The 22,341-nt window shown below is 44.4% G+C and overlaps 1 protein-coding gene across 3 annotated transcripts in view; it reads left to right on the top strand.

Moving 5' to 3' along the window:
• Positions 1 to 22,341, top strand: part of LOC137359319 (phosphoribosyl pyrophosphate synthase-associated protein 1) — a 63,421-nt gene that overhangs the window by 7,806 nt on the left and 33,274 nt on the right. For all 3 annotated transcript variants that reach the window (XM_068025342.1, XM_068025343.1, XM_068025345.1), the window contains exon 3: positions 15,307 to 15,359. In XM_068025342.1, the coding sequence (XP_067881443.1) occupies positions 15,307 to 15,359 (53 nt within the window). The remainder of the gene's footprint in view (positions 1 to 15,306; positions 15,360 to 22,341) is intronic.

Genomic DNA, 22,341 nt, shown 5'->3' on the forward strand with positions numbered 1-22,341 from the left:
ATGATAGAGGTTTACAAAGTTATGAGCGGCATGGACAGAGTGGATAGTCAGAAGCTTTTTCCCAGGGTGGAGGAGTCAGTTACTAGGGGGCATAGGTTTACGGTGAGAGGGGCAAAGTTTAGAGGGGATGTGCGAGGCAAGTTCTTTACACAGAGGGTGGTGAGTGCCTGGAACTTGTTGCCGGGGGAGGTGGTGGAAGCGGGTACCATAGAGACGTTTAAGAGGCATCTTGTCAAATACATGAATAGGATGGGAATAGAGGGATACAGACCCTGGAAGTGCAGAAGGTTTTAGTTTCGGCAGGCATCAAGATCGGCGCAGGCTTGGAGGGCCGAATGGCCTGTTCCTGTGCTGTACTGTTCTTTGTTCTTTGTATCTGTCATTATCTTTCTAGCTAGCTTTCTCTCGTACTCTAATTTTGCATTCCTTATCTAGATTTTAGTCATTCCTTGCTGTTTTTTATATTCTGTCCAATCTTCTGACTTGCCTCCCATCTTTGCCCCATTATAGGCTTTTTCTTTAAGTTTGATGCTATCTTTAATTTTTTTAGTTAACCACAGATGGTGGATCCCTGCCTTGGAATTTTTCTTTCTCGTTGAAATGTTATTCTGAACTGTTTGCCACTGCATCTCTATTGACCTGTCCCTTAACCCGAATTGTCAGTTCGCTTTAGCTCTGCTTTCATGCCCTCATAATTGCCCTTATTTAAGTTTAAAGTACTCGTCTTGGACTGACTCTTCTCTCCCTCAAACTGAACGTAACATTCAGTCATATGATCTCTGCTACTTAGGGGCACTTTAACTATGAGGTCATTAATTAATCCTAACTCGTTGCACAATACCAGGTCTAGTATAGCCTGCTCTCTGGCTCCAGAATGCATTGTTCCAAGAAATTATCTCAAACATTCTATGTACTCCTCATCTAGGCTACCTCTGCCCATCTAATTTTTCCAGTCTGTATGTAGGTTAAAATCCCTCATAATTATCGCTGTCATTATTTTTTCCTTTATACCCCATCCCACAGTGTGGTTAATGTTAGGTGGCCTGTACACCACTCCCACAAGTGACTTCTTGCCTTTATGATTTCTCATCTCTACCCAAACTGCTTCGACATCCTGATTTCCTGAACTTGGGTCAATCCTCTCTATTGCACTAATACCATCATTTAATTAACAGAGCTACCCCTCCACCTTTTCCTAGCTTCCTGTCCTTCCTAAATGCCATGTACCCTTCAATATTCAGGTCCCAATCTGTCGTCCTACAGCCATGTCTCTGTAATGACTATCAGATCGTACTTATTTATTTCTATTTGCGCTCAGTTCATCTGTTTTGTTTTGAATGCTACATGCATTCAGATATAGCACCTTTAGCTTTGTCCTTTTATTATTTTTGTAACCTGTAGCTTTATCTGTTGATTTACTCTTAGATTTGTATGCTCTGTCCCTTCCTGTCAGTCTGTTTATCATTTCCCATATTAATACCTTTCTCTCTTGCTTTGTCTCTACTCCTTGACTTACCACATCTTCCAAAATTTGATCCTTGCCCCCATTATTCAGTTTAAAACTCACTCTCTACTTCCCTAGTTATGCGACTCGCTAGAACACCGGCCCCAGCACGGTTCAGGTGTAGACCGTCCCAACGGTACAGCCACCAGTACTGGTGCCAGTGTCCCATGAAATGAAACCCACTTCTACCACACCTTCATTTCTCTAATCTTATTTGCCCTATGCCAATTTGCACGTGGCTCAGGTAATAATCCAGAGATTATTACCTTTTTGAGGTTCTGCTTAATTTGGTGCCTAGTTCCTCATACTGACTACGCAGAACCTCTTTCCTTGTTCTGCCTATGTCGTTGGTACCTACATGGACCATAATGACTGGATCCTCCCCCCTCTCACTAAGTTCCTCTCCAGCCCTGAGCAGATGCCCTGAACCCTGGCATCGGACAGGCAACACGACAGTTTAGACTCTCGCTCTTTGCTGCAGAGAACAGTGTCAATCTGCCCTTAATCTTCCCTTCTCCAAGGAGAACCGACTCGGCTTCTCCAACCTATTCACATAATTGAAGTTCCTCATCCCTGGAATCTTCTGGAGTCTTTCTGCATCCTCTCTAATGCCTTAAAATCCTTACGCAGGTGTGGTGCCCAATACTTCTGTTGAGGCCGAACCCGGTGTTTTGTACAGGTTTATCGTAACTTTCTTGTTTTTGCACTCTATGCCTCAATTTGTAAAGCCTAAGATCCCATCTGTTTTATGAACTGCTATCTCAACCTGTCCTGCGGCCTTCAATGATTTGTGCATATACCTGCAGGTCCTTCTGCTCCTCCACTCCCCTTTAGAATTGTACCTTAATTTATATTGCCTCTCCTTATTCTTCCTACCAAAATGAATCAATTCACACTTTTCTGCATTAAATTTCTTCTGCCAGCCTGTCTACAATCCTCTTGAAGTTTATTATTAATCTCCTCACAGTTCACAATACTTTCAAGTTTTTGTCATCTGCAAATTTTGAAATTGTGCCCTGTGCATCCAAGTCCAGGTGTTACGACCAGGTGAGAAAGAGGTCTAGGGTTCCCTTTCTGCCTTCACCTGTAACAGGATGTAATTTTAAACACACTGCTTTTAGCTCCCCTTGGTGAATCCTTCTTTACCAATTATAAGGCAAAGAAACCAGTACAAACAGGCTTTCTTAGGTTTAGAGAAGAAAGATTGAAATAAGGCCTACGGATACACGATGCGCCCATGCATACGCAGTACACACATGCAGATAGGGACAGAAAAGAGCAGAAGAAAAAATAAAGTGGAAAAGTTTGAGGCAATTTCTGAAGCGGGTCTTTGTTACTGTGATTCGAGCTCGCTGTAGAGTCCTTGATTGGAGGGAGTCTTGCTTTTTGTTGGGGCCCAGTATTCTTCTTAAACCTTGTTCGCTGTAGGAAACTTTTCTCTTTTGGGGTTCATGTGTCTTCAGTGGGTTTTGGAGTTCTATGAGAAAGAGATGAGAGGAGGTGTTCTTCAGTCCAGGAGCATTCTGTAGGCTCAGTTCAAACTCCAACAGCCAGTCAGTCATGTGACTAACTGGTCTGACCACATCTTGGCTCTGTGTATTGTATCATCTGGAATGGAATGTGCTTCCCTGCCTTCAACGTCTGTTGGTATGTAATTTTTTTTTCACCCAAGGTCTGGCAGCCCTTGTAACAGGCCTTCTCTTCCCAGCAACAGTTTGAAATTTAATGTCCATGTGGTGTAATATGCCTCCACCATGGCAGGTGAGGGCCTGCATGACACCTCCACACCCAGGGGAATGAAATGCGATTTGAGAAAAGTACCTTTCATTAAAAGGGTTGAGAGAAAATATAAGATACAGAAAGAAAAACCATGCATTTCTCTCATTCATTTCCATTCATTCATAAATCCTAAAGCTTATTAAAATTGCCTGTCTTTTCTTGGTGCCAGTGCTGCTTTAATTGACCCCTTTTTGGCATCCCAATAAATATGTGGTTCTTTGGGGAAGTTTTTCTTCAGTTTGCCCATTTCCATGGCTGTCTTTGTTCCTGCAGAGGTCAGTCGTGGGCGGGTCTGTCCTGAACTCTTTCAGTGCTTTGCTGAGTCAAGCAAAGGCTTTTGACTTCAGGGGATGTGGGTTTTTTTTCTCTGACTGTGGGTGAGGATTCTTTGTTAATCTCCCCTTTGTTCTCTGGGACACTCCTGCCTGCAGGTATTTGTGCGGACTCTACTGCACTCTCCTGTGGCGCTTTGTCTAGGTGAGGCATCACCCTCATGCTCCTGGAGGTCTTCCTTTGTCTCTGCAAGCTCCTGTAAATGCTGTTAGCAACTCTGGTGGTGTGCTTCTAGTGTCTGCATTTACATAGGAGGCCGTGGGGTCTAACTTTTCACATTTTTTCAGGGTTAGCTGATGGACAGTAAGGGTCTTCATCCGGGATTCCTTCGGACTTCCTTTAACTTGCCCTCTTGGTCACTTTTGCCCTTCTCTTTCTAAACTTTTGCCAGCCTTGTGCTTGCCTGTCCCCTTTTGTTCTCAGCGGGGGTCCCTTACAGTTCACCAGCCCTCTGGAGGATCCACCTAACACTGGTACAGGACTTAAGGGTACAGATTTCACTGAAGGTTGGGGTTTCCCCTCAACCTGGCACATGTGGCAATTCTTGCAGTATTCCACCGCATCTTTGTGGAGTTTTGGCCGATGAAACTGCTGTCTTATGCAGGCTTCAGTCATTCATATACTGGCATGTACAACCACTAGTCTCTGGGCCCTTCTCAATATTTCTCTGGTACCTCTGTGGCACCGTGAACTACTGTCCACTCCTTGCTCTCTAGTCTGTGAGGAGAACTCTATTTCCTCATCAGTACCTTTATTCTTCAAATAGTGGCAATTAGGGACTCTCTGCTTCACTTTCAGACTGGGCAGCCTGTGCTAACTCTCGCAATACTGGGTCGGCTCACTGAGCCGCAGCTAGGGAAAATCCATTTAATTCATTCCCTGGGTCTCCTAACTTTCCACAAAAAAAAAGTCTCAGACAGACATGGTCATCTGCCTGCAGTGCTAATTCAGTCTCCTCTGGGGGAGCTGGTTTGAACATGGCCTGATCCAGCACACGTTCAGGAAAACTGCAGGAGTCAGTTTCCTGCCACGGTCCTGTTTCTGACCACCTGCAGTCTTTCTTTCACTACTGGGGGGGCTACCATCCAGGGGTATTCAGTATTTAGGAAGGACAGACAAAAAGTAAAAGGCGGTGGAGTTGCATTGCTGGTTAAAGAGGAAATTAACGCAATAGTGAGGAAAGATATTAGCTCTGATGATGTGGAATATGTATGGGTAGAGCTGCGAAACGCTAAGGGGCAGAAAAAAGTTAGTGGAAGTTGTATATAGAACTCCAAACTGTAGTGGTGATGTTGGGAATGGCATTAAACAGGAAATTAGAGATGCATGTGATGAAGGAACATCTGTAATTATGGGTGACTTTAATCTGCATATAGATTGGGCAAACCAAAATAGTCACAATATCGTAGAGGAGGAATTCATGGAGTGTATACGGGATGGTTTTCTGGACCAATACGTTGAGGAACCAACTAGAGAACAGGCCATTCTAGACTGGGTATTGTGTAATGAGAGAGGAATAATTGACAGTCTAGTTGTGCAAGACCCCTTGGGTATGAGCGACCATAATATAGAATTCTTCATCAAGATGGAGAGTGATGTAGATGATTGAGACTAGGTTCCTGAATCTTGAAGGAAACTACGAAGGTACGAGGCGCGAGTTGGCCATGACGGATTGGGAAACGTTACTTAAAGGGATGACGGTGGTTGGGCAATGGCAAACATTTAAAGAGCACATGGATGAACTGGAACAATTGTTTATTCCTGTCTGGCACAAAAGTAAAATGGGAAAGGTAGCCAAACCATGGCTTACAAGGGAAATTAGAGATAGCATTAGATCCAAGGAAGAGGCATACAAATTTGCCAGAAAAAACAGACCAGAGGATTGGGAGCAGTTTAGAATTCAGCAAAGGAGGACCAAGGGATTAATTAAGAAGGGGAAAATAGAGTACGAGAGCAAGCTTGCGGGGAACATAAAAACTGACTAAAAATTTCTATAGTTATGTGAAGAGAAAAAGATTGGTGAAGACAAATGTAGGTCCCTTGCAGTCAGAAACAGGGGAGTTTATTATGGGGAATAAAGAAATGGCTGACCAACTAAATGCATACTTTGTTCTGTCTTCACAAAGAAGGACACAAATAACATACCAGAAATGTTGGGGAACACAGGGTTTAGTGAGAGGGAGGAACTGAAAGAAATCCGTATTAGTAGAGAAATGGCGTTGGAGAAATTGATATTTTTGGCCGATAAATCCCCAGGGCCTGATGGTATGCATCCCAGAGTACTTAAGGAAGTGGCCCAAGAAATCGTGAATGGTGGTCATCTTCCAAGTTTCTATAGACTCTGGAACAGTTCCTACAGATTGGAGGGTAGCTGATGTAACCCCACTATTTACAAAGGGAGGTAGAGAGAAAGCAGGGAATTATAGACCAGTCAGCCTGATATTGGTAGGGAAAATTCTAGAGTCCATTATCAAAGATTTTATAGCAGAGCACTTAGAAAACAGTGGTAGAATCGGACAGAGTCAGCATGAATTTATGAAAGGGAAATACTTGACAAATCTACGAGAATTCTTCGAGGATGTAACTAGTAGAGTTGATGAGGGGGAGCCAGTGGATATGGTTTATTTGGACTTTCAGAAGGCTTTTGTCAAAGTCCCACTTAAGACCTTAGTGTGTAAAATTAAAGCGCATGGGATTGGGGATAGTGTATTGCGATGGATGGAAAATTGGTTGGCAGACAGGAAACAGTAGGGATAAACGGGTCTTTTTCCGAATGGCAGGCAGTGACTAGTGGGGTACTGCAGGGATCGGTGCTAGGACCCCAGCTATTCACAATATATATTAATGATTTAGATGAGGGAACTAAATATAATATCTCCAGATTTGCAGATGACACAAAACAGGGTGGGAGGGTGAGTTATGAGGAGGATGCAGAGGCGCTTCAGGGTGATTTGGACAAGTTGAGTGAGTGGGCTAATGCATGGCAGTTGCAGTATAATGTGGATAATGTGAGGTTATCCACTTTGGTAGCAAAAACAGGAAGGTAGATTATTATCTGGCTATAAACTGAGAGGGGAATGTGCAGCGAGTCCTGGGTGTTCATGTACACCAGTTGCTGAAGGTAAGTATGCAGGTGCAAAAGGTGGTAAAAAAGGCAAATGGTATGTTGGCCTTCATAGCGAGAGGATTCGAGTACAGGAGCAGGGATGTCTTGCTGCAATTATACAGGGCCTTGGTGAGGCCACACCTAGAATATTGTGTGCAGTTTTGGTTTCCTTATCTGAGGAAGTATGTTCTTGCTGTGGAGGGTGTTCTTGCAGTGAAGGTTTACCAGACTGATTCCTGGGATGGTGGGACTGACATACGTGGAGAGATTGAGTCGGTCAGGATTGTATTTGCTGGAGTTCAGAAGAGTGAGGGGGGATCTCATAGAAACCTATAAAATTATAACAGGACTTGACAGGGTAGTTGCAGGAAGGCTGTTCCCGATGGTGGGGGAGTCCAGAACCAGGGGTCGTAGTCTAAGGATATGGGGTAAACCTTTCAGGACTGAGATGAGAAATTTCTTCACCCAGAGAGTGGTGAGCCTGTGGAGCTCGTTACCACAGAAAGCAGTTGAGGCGAAAACATTGTGTGTTTTCAAGAAGGAGTTAGATGTTGCTCTTGGGGCAAAAGGGGTCAAAGGATACGGGGGGAAAGCGGGAACAGGTTACTGAGTTGGATGAACAGCCATGATCATAATGAATAGCGGAGCAGGCTCGAAGGGCCGAATGGCCTACTCCTATTTTCTATGTTAACTGCTCTGACCACATCTTGGCTCTGTGTATTGCCATCTTAGCAGGGAATGGAATGCACTTCCCTAACTTTAATGTCTGTTCGTATGTAAATGTTTTTTTTTTTCACCCAAGGTCTGGCAGTCCTTGTAACAGGCTGCCTTTTCCCAGCAACAATTTGAAATTTAATGTCCATGTGGTGAAATTAATATGCCTCATTCTTGGCAGGTGGGGGCCTGCCTGACTCCAGATTAAGAAAAGCAGGGTTCCCATCACCGATTCCTGGGGAACCCCACTATCTCCCTTGGTCCAGTCCAAAAAACAATGCTTCACAACAGCTCTGTTTTTTGAATTGTGGGATGGCTAGGCCAGCATTTATTGCCCATCCCTAATTGCCCTTGAGCAGGTGGTGGTGAGCTGCCTTCTTGATCCGCTGCAGTCCATGTGGGGTAGGTACATCCGCAGTGCTGTTAGGAAGGGCGTTCCAGAATTTTGATCCAGCAACAGTGAAGGAACAGAGGGGAACTTGCAGGTGGTGGTGTTCCCACACATCTGCTGCCCTTGTCCGTCTAGTTGGTAGAGGTCATGGGTTTGGAAGGTGGTGCCTGAGTAGCCTTGGTGCGTTGCTGCAGTGCATCTTGTAGATGGTACACATTGCTACCACTGTGTGCCGGTGGTGGAGGGAATGAATATTTGTCGACAAGGATGCCAAACAAGCGGGCTGCTTTGTCCTGGTTGGTGTCGAGCTTCTTGAGCGTTGGAGCTGCACCCATCCAGGCAAGTGGAGAGTATTCCATCACACTCCTGACTTGTGCCTTGTAGATGAAGAACAGGCTTTGGGGAGTCAGGAGGTGAGTTACTTGCTGCAGGATTCTGAGCCTCTGACCTGCTCTTGTAGCCACGGTATTTATATGGCTACACCAGTTCAGTTTCCCCCCAGGATGTTGATAGTGGGGGATTCAGCGATGGTAATGCCATTGAATGTCAATTGGAGATAGTTAGATTCTCTCTTGTTAGAGATGGTCATTGCCTGGCACTTGAGTGGCACGAATGTTCCTTGCCACTTATCAGCCCAAGCCTGCATATTGTCCAGGTCTTGCTGCATTTCTACATGGACTGCTTCAGTATCTGAGGAGGCGAGAATGGTGCTGAACATTGTGTGCAATTATCAGCGAACATCCCCACTTCTGACCTTGTGATTTGAAGGAAGGTCATAGATGAAGCAACTGAAGATGGTTGGGCCTAGGACACCACCCTGAGGAACTCCTGCAGTGACGTCCTGGAGCTGAGATAATTGTCCTCCAACAACAACAACCATCTTCCTTTGTACTAGGTATGACTCCAACCAGTGGAGAGTTTTCCCCCCTAATTCCCATTGACTCCAGTTTTGCTAGGGCTCCTTGATACTATACTCTGTCAAATGCTGTCTTGATGTCAAGGGCGGTCACACACCTCACCTCTTGAGTTCAGCTCTTTTGTTCATGTTTGAACCAAGGCTGTAACGAGATCAGGAGCTGAGTGGCCCTGGCGGAACCCAAACTGAGCGTTACTGAGCAGGTTATTGCTAAGCAAGTGCTGCTTGATAGCACTGTTGATGACTCCTTCCCTCATTTTACTGATCAAGAATAAACTGATGGGGTGGTAATTGGCTGGGTCAGATTTGTCCTGCTTTTTGTGTACAGGACATAACTGGGCAATTTTCCACATTGCCGGGTAGATGCCAGTGTTGTAGCTGTACTGGAACAGCTTGGCTAGGGACGCGGCAAGTTCCGGAGCACAGGTCTTCAGTACTGTTGCCGGAATGTTATCAGGGCCTGTAGCCTTTGCTGTATCCAGTACCTCAGTCGTTTCTTGATATCATGCAGAGTGCATCAGATTGGCTGAAGACTGGCATCTGTGATGCTGGGGACTTCAGGAGGAGGTCAAGATGGATCATCCATTCGGCACTTCTGGCTGAGGGTTATTGCAAATGCTTCAGCCTTGTCTTTTGCACTAGGTTTGGGCTCCCCCATCATTGAAGATGGGGATGTTTGTAGAGCCACCTCCTCCAGTTTAATTGTCCACCACCGTTCACGGTGCAAGCAGAGCTTAGATCTGAACTGTTATGGGATCGCTTAACTCTGTCTATCGCATGCTGCTTATGCTGTTTGGTATGCACGTAGTCCTGTGTTGTAGCTTCATCAGGTTGACACCTCATTTTGAGGTATGTCTGGTGCTGCTCCTGGCATGGCCTGTGCACTCTTCATTGAACCAGGGTTGATTTCCCAGCTTGGTAATGGTAGAGTGGGGGATATACCAGGCTGTGAGGTTACAAATTGTGGTTGAGTACAATTCTGCTGATGGCCCACAGTGCCTCATTTCTGCCCTGTTTTGCATTGCTAGATCTGTTCAAAATTTATTTCCTGTCACTCAGGCAATTTCCTATCCATTATCCGTGCTGCTACTGTTTTATTCCACGGGCTCTAACCTTGTTCACAAGCCTATGTGGCATTTTGTCAAATGACTTTTGAAAATCCACGCACACCACATCAACCGCATTGCCCTCTCATCAACCCTCCCTGTTACCTCATCAAAAGACTCAAGCAGGTTAGTTAAACACAATTTGTCCTTAAATCTATGCTGGTTTTCCTTAACTAATCCATATTTGTCCAAGTGGCTCTGAACTTTGTCCTGAATTATTGTTTCTGAAAGCTTTCCCCCCACAGAGTTTAAAATGGCTGGCCTGTAGTTAACTGGGATAAAAGCAAAATACTGTGGATGCTGGCACTCTGAAATAAAAACAGTAACTGCTGGAAATACTCAGGTCTGGCAGCATCTGTGGAGAGAGAAACAGTGTGAACATTTCAGGTCTGTGACCTTTCATCAGAACTGTTCGTAAGTCTGTAATGAGGTCTGGAGCCAAATGGTCCTGGTCGAATCCAAACTGGGCATTGGTGAGCAGTTTGAATTTTTTTTTTTTTTTTTTATTCATGCGATGTGCGTATCGCAGGTAAGGGCAGACTTTATTGCCCATCCCCGATTGCTGTTGAGAAGGTGGCAGTGAGCTGCCACCTTGAACTGCTGCAGTCCCTGTGGTGGAGGTGTTCTCGCAGTGCTGGAAAGGGAGTTCCAGGTTTTTGACCCAGCGACAAGGAAGGAACGCTGATATAATATTTCCAAGTCATGATGGTGTGTGAGGGAAGAGAACTTACAGGTGCTGGTGTTCCCATGCACCTGGTGCTTTTGTCCTTCTAGGTGGTAGAGGTCACAGGTTTGGAAGGTGCTGTCGAAGGATCCTTGGTGAGTTGCTTTAATGCATCTTGTAGATGGTACACACTGCTGTTGCTGTGCCGGTGGTGGAGGCAGTCAATGTTTAAGATGATGGATGGGGTGCTAGTAATACGGGTTGCTTTGTCTTGGGAGATGTCAAACTTTGAGTAGTGTAGCTGCACTCATCCAGGCAAGTGGACTGTATTCTATCACCATCCTGATTTGTGCCTCAAATGGTGGAAAGTCTTTGGGTTTTTAGAAGGCTGGTGAGTCACTTGCTGCAGAATACCCAGCCCCTGACCTCTTGTAGCTACAGTATTTAAGTGGTTGGTCCGGTTAAGTTTCTGGTCAACGGTGACCACCCCCGCCCCCAAGATGCTGGGGGATTTGGCAGTGGTAATGCTGTTGAATGCCAAGGGGAGGTGGTTGATTCTTGTTGGAAATAGTTACTGGTGCGTAAATGCTGCTTGATAGCATCTTCCAACATGTTGCTGATTGAGAAGACTGGGGCAGTAGTTGTCCAAATTGGCTTTATCCTACTTTTTGTGGACAGGGCATACCTGGGTAACTTTCCACATTCTGGTAGATGCCAAAGTTGTAGCTGTACTGGAACGGCTTGGCTAGAGGCACTGCTGCTTCTGGAGTACATGGCTTAAGCATAACAATCACAATGTTGTTGGGCCCATTGCCTTTGCTATATCCAGTGTGCTCAGCCGTTTCATGTGGAATAAATGGATTTAGCTGAAGCTTGGTATCTGTGATGGTGGGAATCTCGGGAGGTGGCAGAGAAGGTCATCCACACGGCACTTTTGGCTGAAACCTGTTGCAAACGGTGTAGCCTTGTCTAGCATGTGTGTGCAAAAGACTCCACCATTGTTCAGAATTGGGATGTTCATGGAACCCCCTCCTGTTAGGTGCTTAATTGTCACCATTGTTAAGACTGGATGTGGCAAGACTGCAGAGCTTTGAGCTGCTCGCTAACTCTGTCCATCATATATGGTCCTGTCCAGAATCCCCTGTCAGTTGTTCGTGATGTCTGGATTGGCTGTGATACATTACTCACTCTGAACTTCGATGTAGAACTGTAGAAAAGTTGAGGCACAGAAAGGCCATTCAGCCCATCATGTCCGTGCCGGCTGAAAAAAATAGCTGCCCAATCTAATCCCACCTTCTAGCACCTGGTCTGTAGCCTTGTGGGTTACAGCACTTCAGGTGCAGGTCCAGGTACCTTTTTTAAATGAGTTGAGGGTTTCTGCCTCCATCATTGATCCAGGCAGTAAATTCCAGGCACCCACCACCCTCTGGGTGAAAAAGTATTTCCTCATGTCCTCTCTAATCCTACCAATCACCTTAAATCTGTGCCCCCTGGTAATTGACCTCTCGTTAGGGGAAATGGATCCTTCCTGTCTACTCTATCTAACACCCTCATAATTTTATACACCTCAATTAAGTTTCCCCTCAGCCTCTTCTGTTCTAAGGAAAACAACCCTAGCTGATCCAATCTTTCCTCATAGCTGCAACATTCTTGTAAATCTCCCCTGTACTCTCTCCAGAGCAGTTGTGTCCCTTCCTGTAACGTGCTGACCAGAACTGTACACAATACTCCAGCTGTGGCCTAACCAGCGTTTTATACAGTTTCAGCATTACATCCTTGCTTTTGTATTATTTTCCTCAGCCAATAAAGGAAAGCATTCCATATCCCTTCACCACTTTATCTACCTGTCCTTCAGAGACCCGTGGGCATGTACTCCAAGGTGTCTCACTACTTCTACCCCTCTCAGTATCCTCCTGTTTATCGTGTATTCTCTCGCTTTATTTGCCCTCCTCAAATGCATTACCTCACACTTATCTGGATTGAATTCCATTTGCCACTTTTCCATCCAGTCGACCATACCATTGATATGATTCTGGAGTCTACAGCTATCCTCTTCACTATCAAGTAGATGGCCAATTTCTGTGTCATCTGCAAATTTCCCAATCATGCCTTCCACATTGAAGTCCAAATGATTAGTAGTTGATCACTCCATTCTCCTACAATGCCTCTGCCACTGCTTTTTCCAGTCCCTAACTAACCAACACAACTCCAGCTGTTGCTTCACTTTCCATGCGAAACATCAGTTTTCCTTACAACACCGTTCTAACTTCGGCTGTCTTTCTCACTTATACACTACAACTTGATGACATAATCAATTAACATTGAAATTGCTTCACCTCTCTGACACACCCGAGACTTCAGCATTTTCTGCTGAAATGTCTTCCTGCTGTGGTGAGGCAGAATTACTTCCAGTTAAATGTTGATGGGACTCTAAACTATTACTTGTTGTTCCTCCTAGCTGTTTGCTCAGGCTGAACCTGATGGCACTCCTTCTAAGTGTCCTATTCAACCCGAAGCTCTGTTTCCATTCCATTAGTGATAGCGGTTCATACATTTTCATTAGGTAATGGCTCATGTTGCCAGTAACAGAGGTGTTCACACAACTGAAGGAGTTTTATACATCTCTGAAACTGTCACACTGGACCTTCTTTTAATACATAGCTTAGAATCATAGAAATTTACAGCATGGAAAAAGACCATTCGGCCCATCATGTCTCTGCTGACCGGCAATAATCCCGCTTTCTAGCTCTTGGTTCATAGCCTTGTAGGTTATGGCACTTCAAGTACATATCCATGTAATTTTTAAATGTTCTCAGTGAAGTGGGTTGGATGCATTTTTTTCTAAAATTCTACACTCTCAGCATTAAAGACTCCCAGGGCAAGTACAGGACAGGGTGAGATACAGAGTAAAGCTCCCTCTGCACTGTCTCCATCGAATACTCCTAGGACAAGTACAGCATGGGTTCGGTACAGAGTAAAGCTCCCTCCATCTGAGAAATCCTCAGATAAAGAGGTTACTCAGGGTGGGTTAATGCCCTGAGTTACTAAATGTTTCAGAGATGTTTTCATGACCTTATTCTTTGTTGATAGTAATTATAACCCTGGTTGTACTGTGATCCCTATACGTCATGTATTAAGCAGTCATCTGTTGCACAACAATGATAAACTTACAGCAGCTATCTGCTCTTTGCCTATTACACTCCTGGTTTGGATCCTTTATATTTTATAACTGGTTTTAGAAATCTAATTGATACATTTTGAGGGAAGAGTAGCATAGTGATACTGGGTTAGTAATCCAGAGGTCTGGGCTAATCATCCAGAGATGTGAGATCAAATCCTGCCACGGCAACTGGGGGGAATTTAAATTCCATTAACTAAATAAATCTGGACTAAAGTGCTAGTTTCGGTAATGGTGATCACGAAACTACTGGATTGTCATTAAAAACCGATCTGGTTCACTAATGCCCTTTGGTAGAAGGAAGTCTGCCGTCTTTGCCCAGACTGACTTTTATATATGACTCCAGACCTATACCAATGTGGTTGACTCTTAACTGCCCTCTTGAAATGGCCTAGCAAGCCACTGAGTTGTATTCAAGAAGGTAGCTCTCCAGCTTCCTAAGGGAAGTTAAGAATGAGCAATAAATGCCACGATGCTTACATCCCATGGGTGGATGGATGGATGGATGAATGAATAATAATTCTGAAGGAGTAATTTTGTGGTGAGTAACTTAATTGATGAGGTGTATTGTGTAATAGCAGGTAGAGTGACAGAATGGTTTCCGTGCAAGTGGAATAAATTCTGATTTCCGCACTTCCTTCTTCATTCCATTAATCGAATGCTGCCTTTTGTAAGGGTCAGGTGCATTTACTGAGGTCTCCATTTTACAATGCTTTGTCCTTGCAAGGTCTCCAGTGATGCAGGGTTACAGGACAGTGAATGATCAACTTGAATTGCTCCCTTAATTAGATCCCAACTTTTCTGTCCGTGCCTAGCTTTTGAACTATTAAAACTTGCGAGAATAATGTTGAGGGAAATTTTATACTTGTATACGATAAAATTTCTTATCGAATTACAGAATTGTTACAGTGCAGAAGGAGGCCATTTGGCCCATCGTGTCTGCACTGGCTCTCCAAAAGAGCAGTTCACTTAGTGCCATCCCTCTGCCTTCTCCCCATAACCCTGCACATTCTTCCTTTTTCATATAACAATCTAATTCCATTTTGAATGCTTCAATTGAACCTGTCTCCACCACGTTCTCCGGCAATGCATTCCAGACCTTAACCTTTCGCTGTGTGAAAGTTTTGCTTCTCTTACCAAATACTTGAAATCTGTGCTCTCTCATTCTCAATCTTTTCACAAGTGGGAACAGTTTCTCTCTCTCTACTCTGTCCAGACCCCTCATGATTTTGAATACCTATCAAATCACCTCTCAGCCTTCTCTACAAGGAAAAAAAATCCTAACTTCTCATGCAGTACTTAAACTTAATTGAACCAAAGAAAGCCAGTTCTGCATGTTTTTGAAATGAAAATTATACAGTTTGTCTGATCTTTCATAGACCAGTGAATGCTTGAGTTAATATAACCATTTACCTAAAAGTTAAGTTGAAAGAAAACAGTAATTGCTTGGCTTTGGTTCTTGGAGTGTCTCCTTGCCTTGTGGCTTCAAGTACAACAGCCATTGGTAACTGAGTCTCAGACCCAGCATGTAACTATACTGATCAAAGTATGAACAGCACTGAGACTGTAGTTATAATCCTTTTAATCACCTCCCTGTTTGTTTGTTTTTCTTTAGACGACTCGGAGTTGAACTTGGCAAAGCTGTGGTTTATCAGGAGCCAAACCGGGGTAAGTGGCTGCATACCCTAGTGTACACTGCAGAGTGAGGGTAACGGTGTACTGCTGTAGTGTTCACTGTAACCCTCATCTGTTCAGGTTCAGGAAGAACATGTGACATCTGTGTATAGTCTATATAATTATCCTGCTTCCTTGGACTGACTTCATCCCCTTGGCCACCGCACTGCTCCTGCACCACCCCCGCCCACCCCAACCTCAGCCCTGTCAGAAGTTGTTACATTTCTAAAAATAACTTCCTCTGCTTGTGACTAGATGTGCAGCGGCTCGTATAATTAGCATCCTCCCACTGAAGCTGTGGGCTGCCTGTGTAGGGATGAGCAGTATTCATTAGTGATCTTGCGTTCCATTTTATATTTACCACAATGTCTGGGTGTGTGGCTACAGATTAAGCAACGTCCTTTCCGATAACTGGATAGTGTTTGTGCATCACTGGATATTGGTACAAGCTAGGGCGGCGCAGTGGTTAGCACCGCAGCCTCACAGCTCCAGGGACCCGTGTTCGATTCCGTGTACTGCCTGTGTGGAGTTTGCAAGTTCTCCCTGTGTCTGCGTGGGTTTTCTCCGGGTGCTCCGGTTTCCTCCCACAAGCCAAAAGACTTGCAGGTTGATAGGTAAATTGGCCATTATAAATTGTCACTAGTGTAGGTAGGTGGTAGGGAAATATAGGGACAGGTGGGGATGTTTGGTAGGAATATGGGATTAGTGTAGGATTAGTATAAATGGGTGGTTGATGTTCGGCACAAACTCAGTGGGCCGAAGGGCCTGTTTCAGTGCTGTATCTCTAATCTAATCAGCTCTTTGAGAAAGGGGTTTCTGTGATGGGATTAGACTTTCTTGCTGCTCCTGCGACTCCCCAGAATGGCCAGTAATTGTCAAGGAAACCTGCTGCACTTTGCAACTGACAGTTAAGTTAGCTTTACTAAAGTATACCCTGTCGTTTTGGTGTTAGGATTGGAGGGCCGTGAAGTGTATGACACTCTTGCTGATCTTGAGTTGGGAAGATATGGAAAGCTTGACTTTTCACCTTGGAATAGACTGGGCCAGGGGCAGGTTTCCCCAGTGTTAAAGGGGCAGGCTTCCTGTAAATCTAGTGTTTTCAGTATAGCTCAATGGGAGCCCTCTTTTCTCCGAGTCAGGTTGTGTTCCAGGATTTGAGCCAATAATCCAAGCTGATACTGCAGGGCAGAGAGAGCACTGCACTGTCAGAGCTCCTGTCTTTCAGATGAGATGTTAAACTCATACCCTGTCCGCCTGTTCAGGTGGACATGAAATGCTCCACGGCCAATATTTGAAGACTAGCAGGGGCAATCTCCCTGGGCTTGGCTGCTGTCTCCAAAGAGGAGTTGCCAGCATTTTGCTTTTTTTTTTGCTCTTTACTTGCTGCTTATGTTTTCTCTGCTCAGTTCTGGGCCTTTCCAACTTGCGCAGAAGCTGTTTTAAATCTTGCAACTGTTGTGTTGGTACTACAGGCTTCCAACATACAGCAGTTGTGTAGCCAATGACTGTGTCAAAAGTAATTTTGCCACATTTGACACCAGCAATTGGATCAAGCCAGCTACTGCTGTGAGCGACTGTTTGGTGTGAGACCTGTGGTGTGATAGTCCAATATTGGATGCCTCATGCTGAGCTGCTTTACTCTCTGCTTTGATGGGAGGGGATTTTACAGAACCATAGAATGAACAAAGAACAGTACAGCACAGGAACAGGCCATTCAGCCTTCCAAGCCTGCACCGATCTTGATGCCTGTCTAAACTAAAACCTTCTGCACTTCTGGGGAGCGTATCCGTCTATTCCCATCCTATTCATATATTTGTCAAGATGTCTCTTAAACGTCGCTATCGTATCTGCTTCCACCACCTCCCCCGGCAGCAAGTTCCAGGCACTCACCACCCTCTGTGTTTAAAAAAAAAAAACTTGCCTCGCACATCCCCTCTAAACTTTGCCCCTCTCACCTTAAATCTATGTCCCCTAGTAACTGACACTTCCACCCTGGGAAAAAGCTTCTGACTATCCACTCTGTCCATGCCACTCCTAACTCTGTAAACCTCTATCATGTCGCCCCACCACCTCTGTCGTTCCAGTGAAAACATTCAGAGTTTTATCCAACCTCTCCTCATAGCTAATACCCTCCAGACCAGGCAACATCCAGATAAACCTCTTCTGTACCCTCTCCAAAGCCTGCACATCCTTCTGGTAGTGTGGCGACCAGAATTGTACGCAATATTCCAAGTGTGGCTTAACTAAGGTTCTGTACAGCTGCAGCATGACTTGCCAATTTTTATACTCTATGCCCTGACCGATGAAGGCAAGCATGCCGTATACCTTCTTGACTACCTTATCCACCTGCGTTGCCACTTTCAGTGATCTGTGGACCTGTACGCCCAGATCTCTCTGCCTGTCGATATTCCTAAGGGTTCTGCCATTTACTGTATACTTCCCACCTGTATTAGACCTTCCAAAATGCATTACCTCACATTTGTCCAGGTTAAACTCCATCTGCCATTTCTCTGCCCAAGTCTCCAACCGATTTATATCCTGCTGTATCCTCTGACAATCTTCATCACTATCTGCAACTCCACCAACCTTTGTGTCGTCCGCAAACTTACTAATCAGACCGGCTACGTATTCCTCCAAATCATTTATACATACTACAAACAGCAAAGGACCCAGCACTGATCCCTGCGGAACACCACTAGTCACAGCCCTCCATTCAGCAAAGCACCCTTCCACTGATACCCTCTGTCTTCTCTGACCCAGCTAGTTCTGTATCCATCTTGCCAGCTCACCTCTGATCCCATGTGACTTCACCTTTTGTACCAGTCTGCCATGAGGGACCTTGTCAAAGGCTTTACTGAAGTCCATATAGACAACATCCACTGTCCTTCCTTCATCAATCATCTACGTCACTTCCTCAAAAAACGCGATCAAGTTAGTGAGACACGACCTCCCCTTCACAAAAAAACCATGCTGCCTCTCGCTAATAAGTCCATTTGTTTTCAAATGGGAGTAAATCCTGTCCCGAAGAATCCTCTCCAATTTCCCTACCGCTGATGTAAGGCTCGCCAGCCTGTAATTTCCTGGATTATCTTTGCCACCCTTCTTAAACAAAGGAACAACATTGGCTATTCTCCAGTCCTCTGGGACTTCACCTGTAGTCAATGAGGATACAAAGATTTCTGTCAAGGCCCCAGCAATTTCCTCCCTTGCCTTCCTCAGTATTCTGGGGTAGATGCCATCAGGCCCTGGGGACTTATCTACCTTAATGTTTTTCAAGACGCCCAACACCACCACCTTTTTGATAATGAGATGACTGAGACTATCTACACTCCCTTCCCTAGACTTATCATCCACCAACTCCTTCTCTTGGGTGAATACTGATGCAAAGTACTCATTTAGCACCTTGCCCATTTCCTCTGGCTCCACGCATAGATTCCCTCCTCTGTCCTTGAGTGGGCCAACCCTTTCCCTGGCTACCCTCTTGCTCTTTATATATGTATAAAAAGCTTTGGGATTTTCCTTAATCCTGTTTGCCAGTGACTTTTCATGACCCCTTTTAGCTCTCCTGACTCCTTGCTTAAGTTCCTTCCTACTTTATATTCCTCAAGGGGTACAGATGGAGGTCAAAAGCAAAATACTGTGGATGCTGGAAATTGAAATAAAAACAGAAAATGTTGGAAATACTCAGCAGGTCTGGTAGCATCAGTGGAGAGAGAAAGAGTTCATCTTTCACGTCTGTGACCTTTCATCTGTTCTGATGAAAGGTCATCGATCTGAAACGTTAGCACAGGAGGTCGTCAGTCGGTCCATCGTGCTTGTGTTGGCTCTTTTGAAAGTGTTATCAATTAGTCCCACTCCCCTACTCTTCCCTTAACCCTGAAAATTTTTCCCCTTCAAGCAATTATTCCAGTTTCCTTTTGAATGTTGCTAGTTAATCTGTTCCCACCACCCTTTAAAGCAACACATTCGAGATCATAAATCACTGCATTTAGAAAAGAGTTCTCCTGTCTGGACCAGGGATCAAGGGGTATGGGGAGAAAGTGGGAACAGGGTACTGAGTTTGGATGATCAGCCATGATCGTATTGAATGGCGGTGCAGGCTCGAAGGGCTGAATGGCCTATTCCTGCTCCTATTTTTCTATGTTTCTGTGGTTCTTTGGCCAATTACCTCAAGTCTGTGTCCTCTGGTTTCTGACCCTGCTGCTGGAAACAGTTTCTCCTTGTTTACTCTCAACCATTCATGATTTTGAACATCATAGAGTCAACAATCATGGTCATCATGGCACAGAAGGAGGCCGTTTAGTCCATGCTAGCTCTCTAGAGAAATTCAGTCAGGCCCATTCCATGGCTCTATCCCTGTAGCCCTGCAAGTTTATTTCTCTCATGTTCCCATCCAATTTCCTTTTTGAAATCAATCATTGTCTCTGCTTCTACCACCCTTGTAGGCAGTGAGTTCCAGGTCATTACCACTCACTACATTTAAAAAGAAAAAATTCTTTCTCTCATTCCCTTGTATCTCTTGCCCAAAACCTTAAATTTGTGTCCCCTAGTCCTTGTACGATCAGCTAATGGGAACAGCTTTTCTTCATCTACCATGCCTAAACCTGTCATAATCTTGTACACCTCTATCAAATCTCCCCTCAATCTCCTTTGCTCCAAGGAGAACAACCCCAGCTTCTCCAACCTAACCTTGTAACTAAAATCCCCCATCCCTGGAGCCATTTTGGTAAATCTCCTCTGCACCCTCTTGAGGGCCCTCGCATCCTTTTTAAGGTGTAGTGACCATAACTGAATGCTGTACTCCAGTTGGGGTCTAACAGAGCTTTCTAAAGGTTCAGCATAACTTCCTTGCTTTTGTAGTTAATGCCTCAATTTATGAAGGCCAAGATCCCATATGCTTTGCTAATCACTCAAGATGTCCTACCATCTTCAAAGATCTATGCACATCCATCCCCAAATCCCTCTGTACCTGCACACTCTTTAGAATTGCACCATTAAGATATTGCCTTTCCCTATCCCTTCTGCCAAAATGCATCACCTCACACTTGTGTATTAAATTCCATCTGCTAATTGTCTGCCCTTTCTGCTAGCCTATCTATGTTCTGTTGCAGTCGATTGCTATCTTCCTCACTGTCTGCCACACCTACAAGTTTGGTATCATCAAATTTTAGAATTTTACTCCATATTCCAATATGTAAGTCCTTTATATATAGCAAAAAAACAGTGGTCCTAGCACTGACCCTTGGGGAACACCACTGTCTACTATCCTCCAGTCTGAAAAACAACCATTTTACAATGACTTGTTTTTGCCCTTAAGCCAGTTTTTTTTTAATCCAAGCTGATACTGACCCTCCTATTCCATGAGCCTCAGTTTTGTTAAACAGCCTTTTATGTGGTACTTTGTCAAACACTTTCTTAAAATTCATATAGAAAACATCCATTGCATTCCCTTCATCAACCTTCTCTGTTACTTCATCAAAAAATTTAATTGGATTAGTCAAGCACAGTCTGCTGGCTATCTTTAACTCAAACTTCTCCAAGTGCTTGTTTTTTTCCCCCCCTGATTATTGTTTCTAAAACCTTACCACTGATAAACCAACTGGTCTGTAGTTGTTAGGACTGTCCTTACACCCTTTCTTCAATAAGGATGTTATATTTGCCACTCTCCAGTCTTCTGACACCTCCCCCGTATTTGGGGAAGATTGGAAGATTATGGCAAGCCCTTCTGCTATCTCCACTCTCACTTCCTTCAGCAAACTTGGATGCAAGCCATCTAGACCAGGTGACATATCCACTCTTAGCATAGCTACCCTTTCCAGTATATCCTTCCTATCAATTTTCACGTCATCCATTACCTCTAGCATTTCCACTTCTATTTTGTCAGCATCCTCTTCCTTTGTAAACAACAATTCAAAGTACTCATTAAGTATTCTAGCCTTGTCCTGCGCCTCTACGCATATATCGCAGTCTTCGTTCCTAATAGCCCCACTTCATCTCTTATCTGCTTAACTATTTACATGCCGGTAGAAGGTTTTTGGGTTCCCTTTTATTTTAACTGCCATTCTGTTCTCGTATTCTCCCTTTGCCTGTCTTTTCCTCTTTTACTTCCCCTCTCAGCTTATTGTATTTGGCCTGGTTCTTGCTTGAAGAATTCACATGGCATGCATCATACACCCTCTCTTCATTTTGTTTTATCTTAACCTTCTCTAGTCTCTCCACATGACTGAAGTCCTTCATCCCTGATACCATTCTAGTAAATCTCTGCGTCCTCTCCAAGGTCTTCACATCCTTCCTAGTATGGAGCCCAGAATTGAACACTACTTCAGCTAAGGCCTAACCAGTATTTTGCAAAGGTTTACCATAACCTCTTTGCTTTTGTACTCAGTGCCTCTCTTAATAAAGCCAAGAATTCCATTTTTTTCCCCCCCCCAGTCTTCTCAATTTGTCCTGCCACCTTCAGACTTGTGTACCTACACCTCCAGGTCTCTCTGTTCCTGCATCCCCTTTAAGAATGTTACCATTTACTTTTATATTCTCATTCTTACCATTTTGTATGTTTTGGAATAGTTTAGTCATAGTTATACAGCACAGAAACAGGCACATTGTGTCCATGCTGGCCATGAAGCACCTATCTATTCTAATCCCATTTTCCAGCACTTGGCCCGTAGCCTTGTATGCTATGGTGTTTCAAGTGCTCATTATATACTTAAATGTTTTGAGGGTTCCTGCCTCTACCACCCCTTCAGGCAGTGCGTTCCAGATTCCAACCACCCTCTGGGTGAAAAGATTTTTCCTCAAATCCTCTAAACCTCCTTCCCTTTAGCTTAAACCTATGCTCCCTGGTTATTGACACCTCTGCTAAGGGAAAAAGTTTCTTCCTATCTATCTATGCCCCTCATAATTTTGTATACCTCAATCATGTCCCCCCCTCAGCCTTCTTTGCTCGAAGGAAAACAACCCTAGCCAATCCAGTCTC

The sequence above is a fragment of the Heterodontus francisci genome, unplaced genomic scaffold, assembly GCF_036365525.1.
Source record: "Heterodontus francisci isolate sHetFra1 unplaced genomic scaffold, sHetFra1.hap1 HAP1_SCAFFOLD_524, whole genome shotgun sequence".
Taxonomy (NCBI): Eukaryota; Metazoa; Chordata; class Chondrichthyes; order Heterodontiformes; family Heterodontidae; genus Heterodontus; species Heterodontus francisci.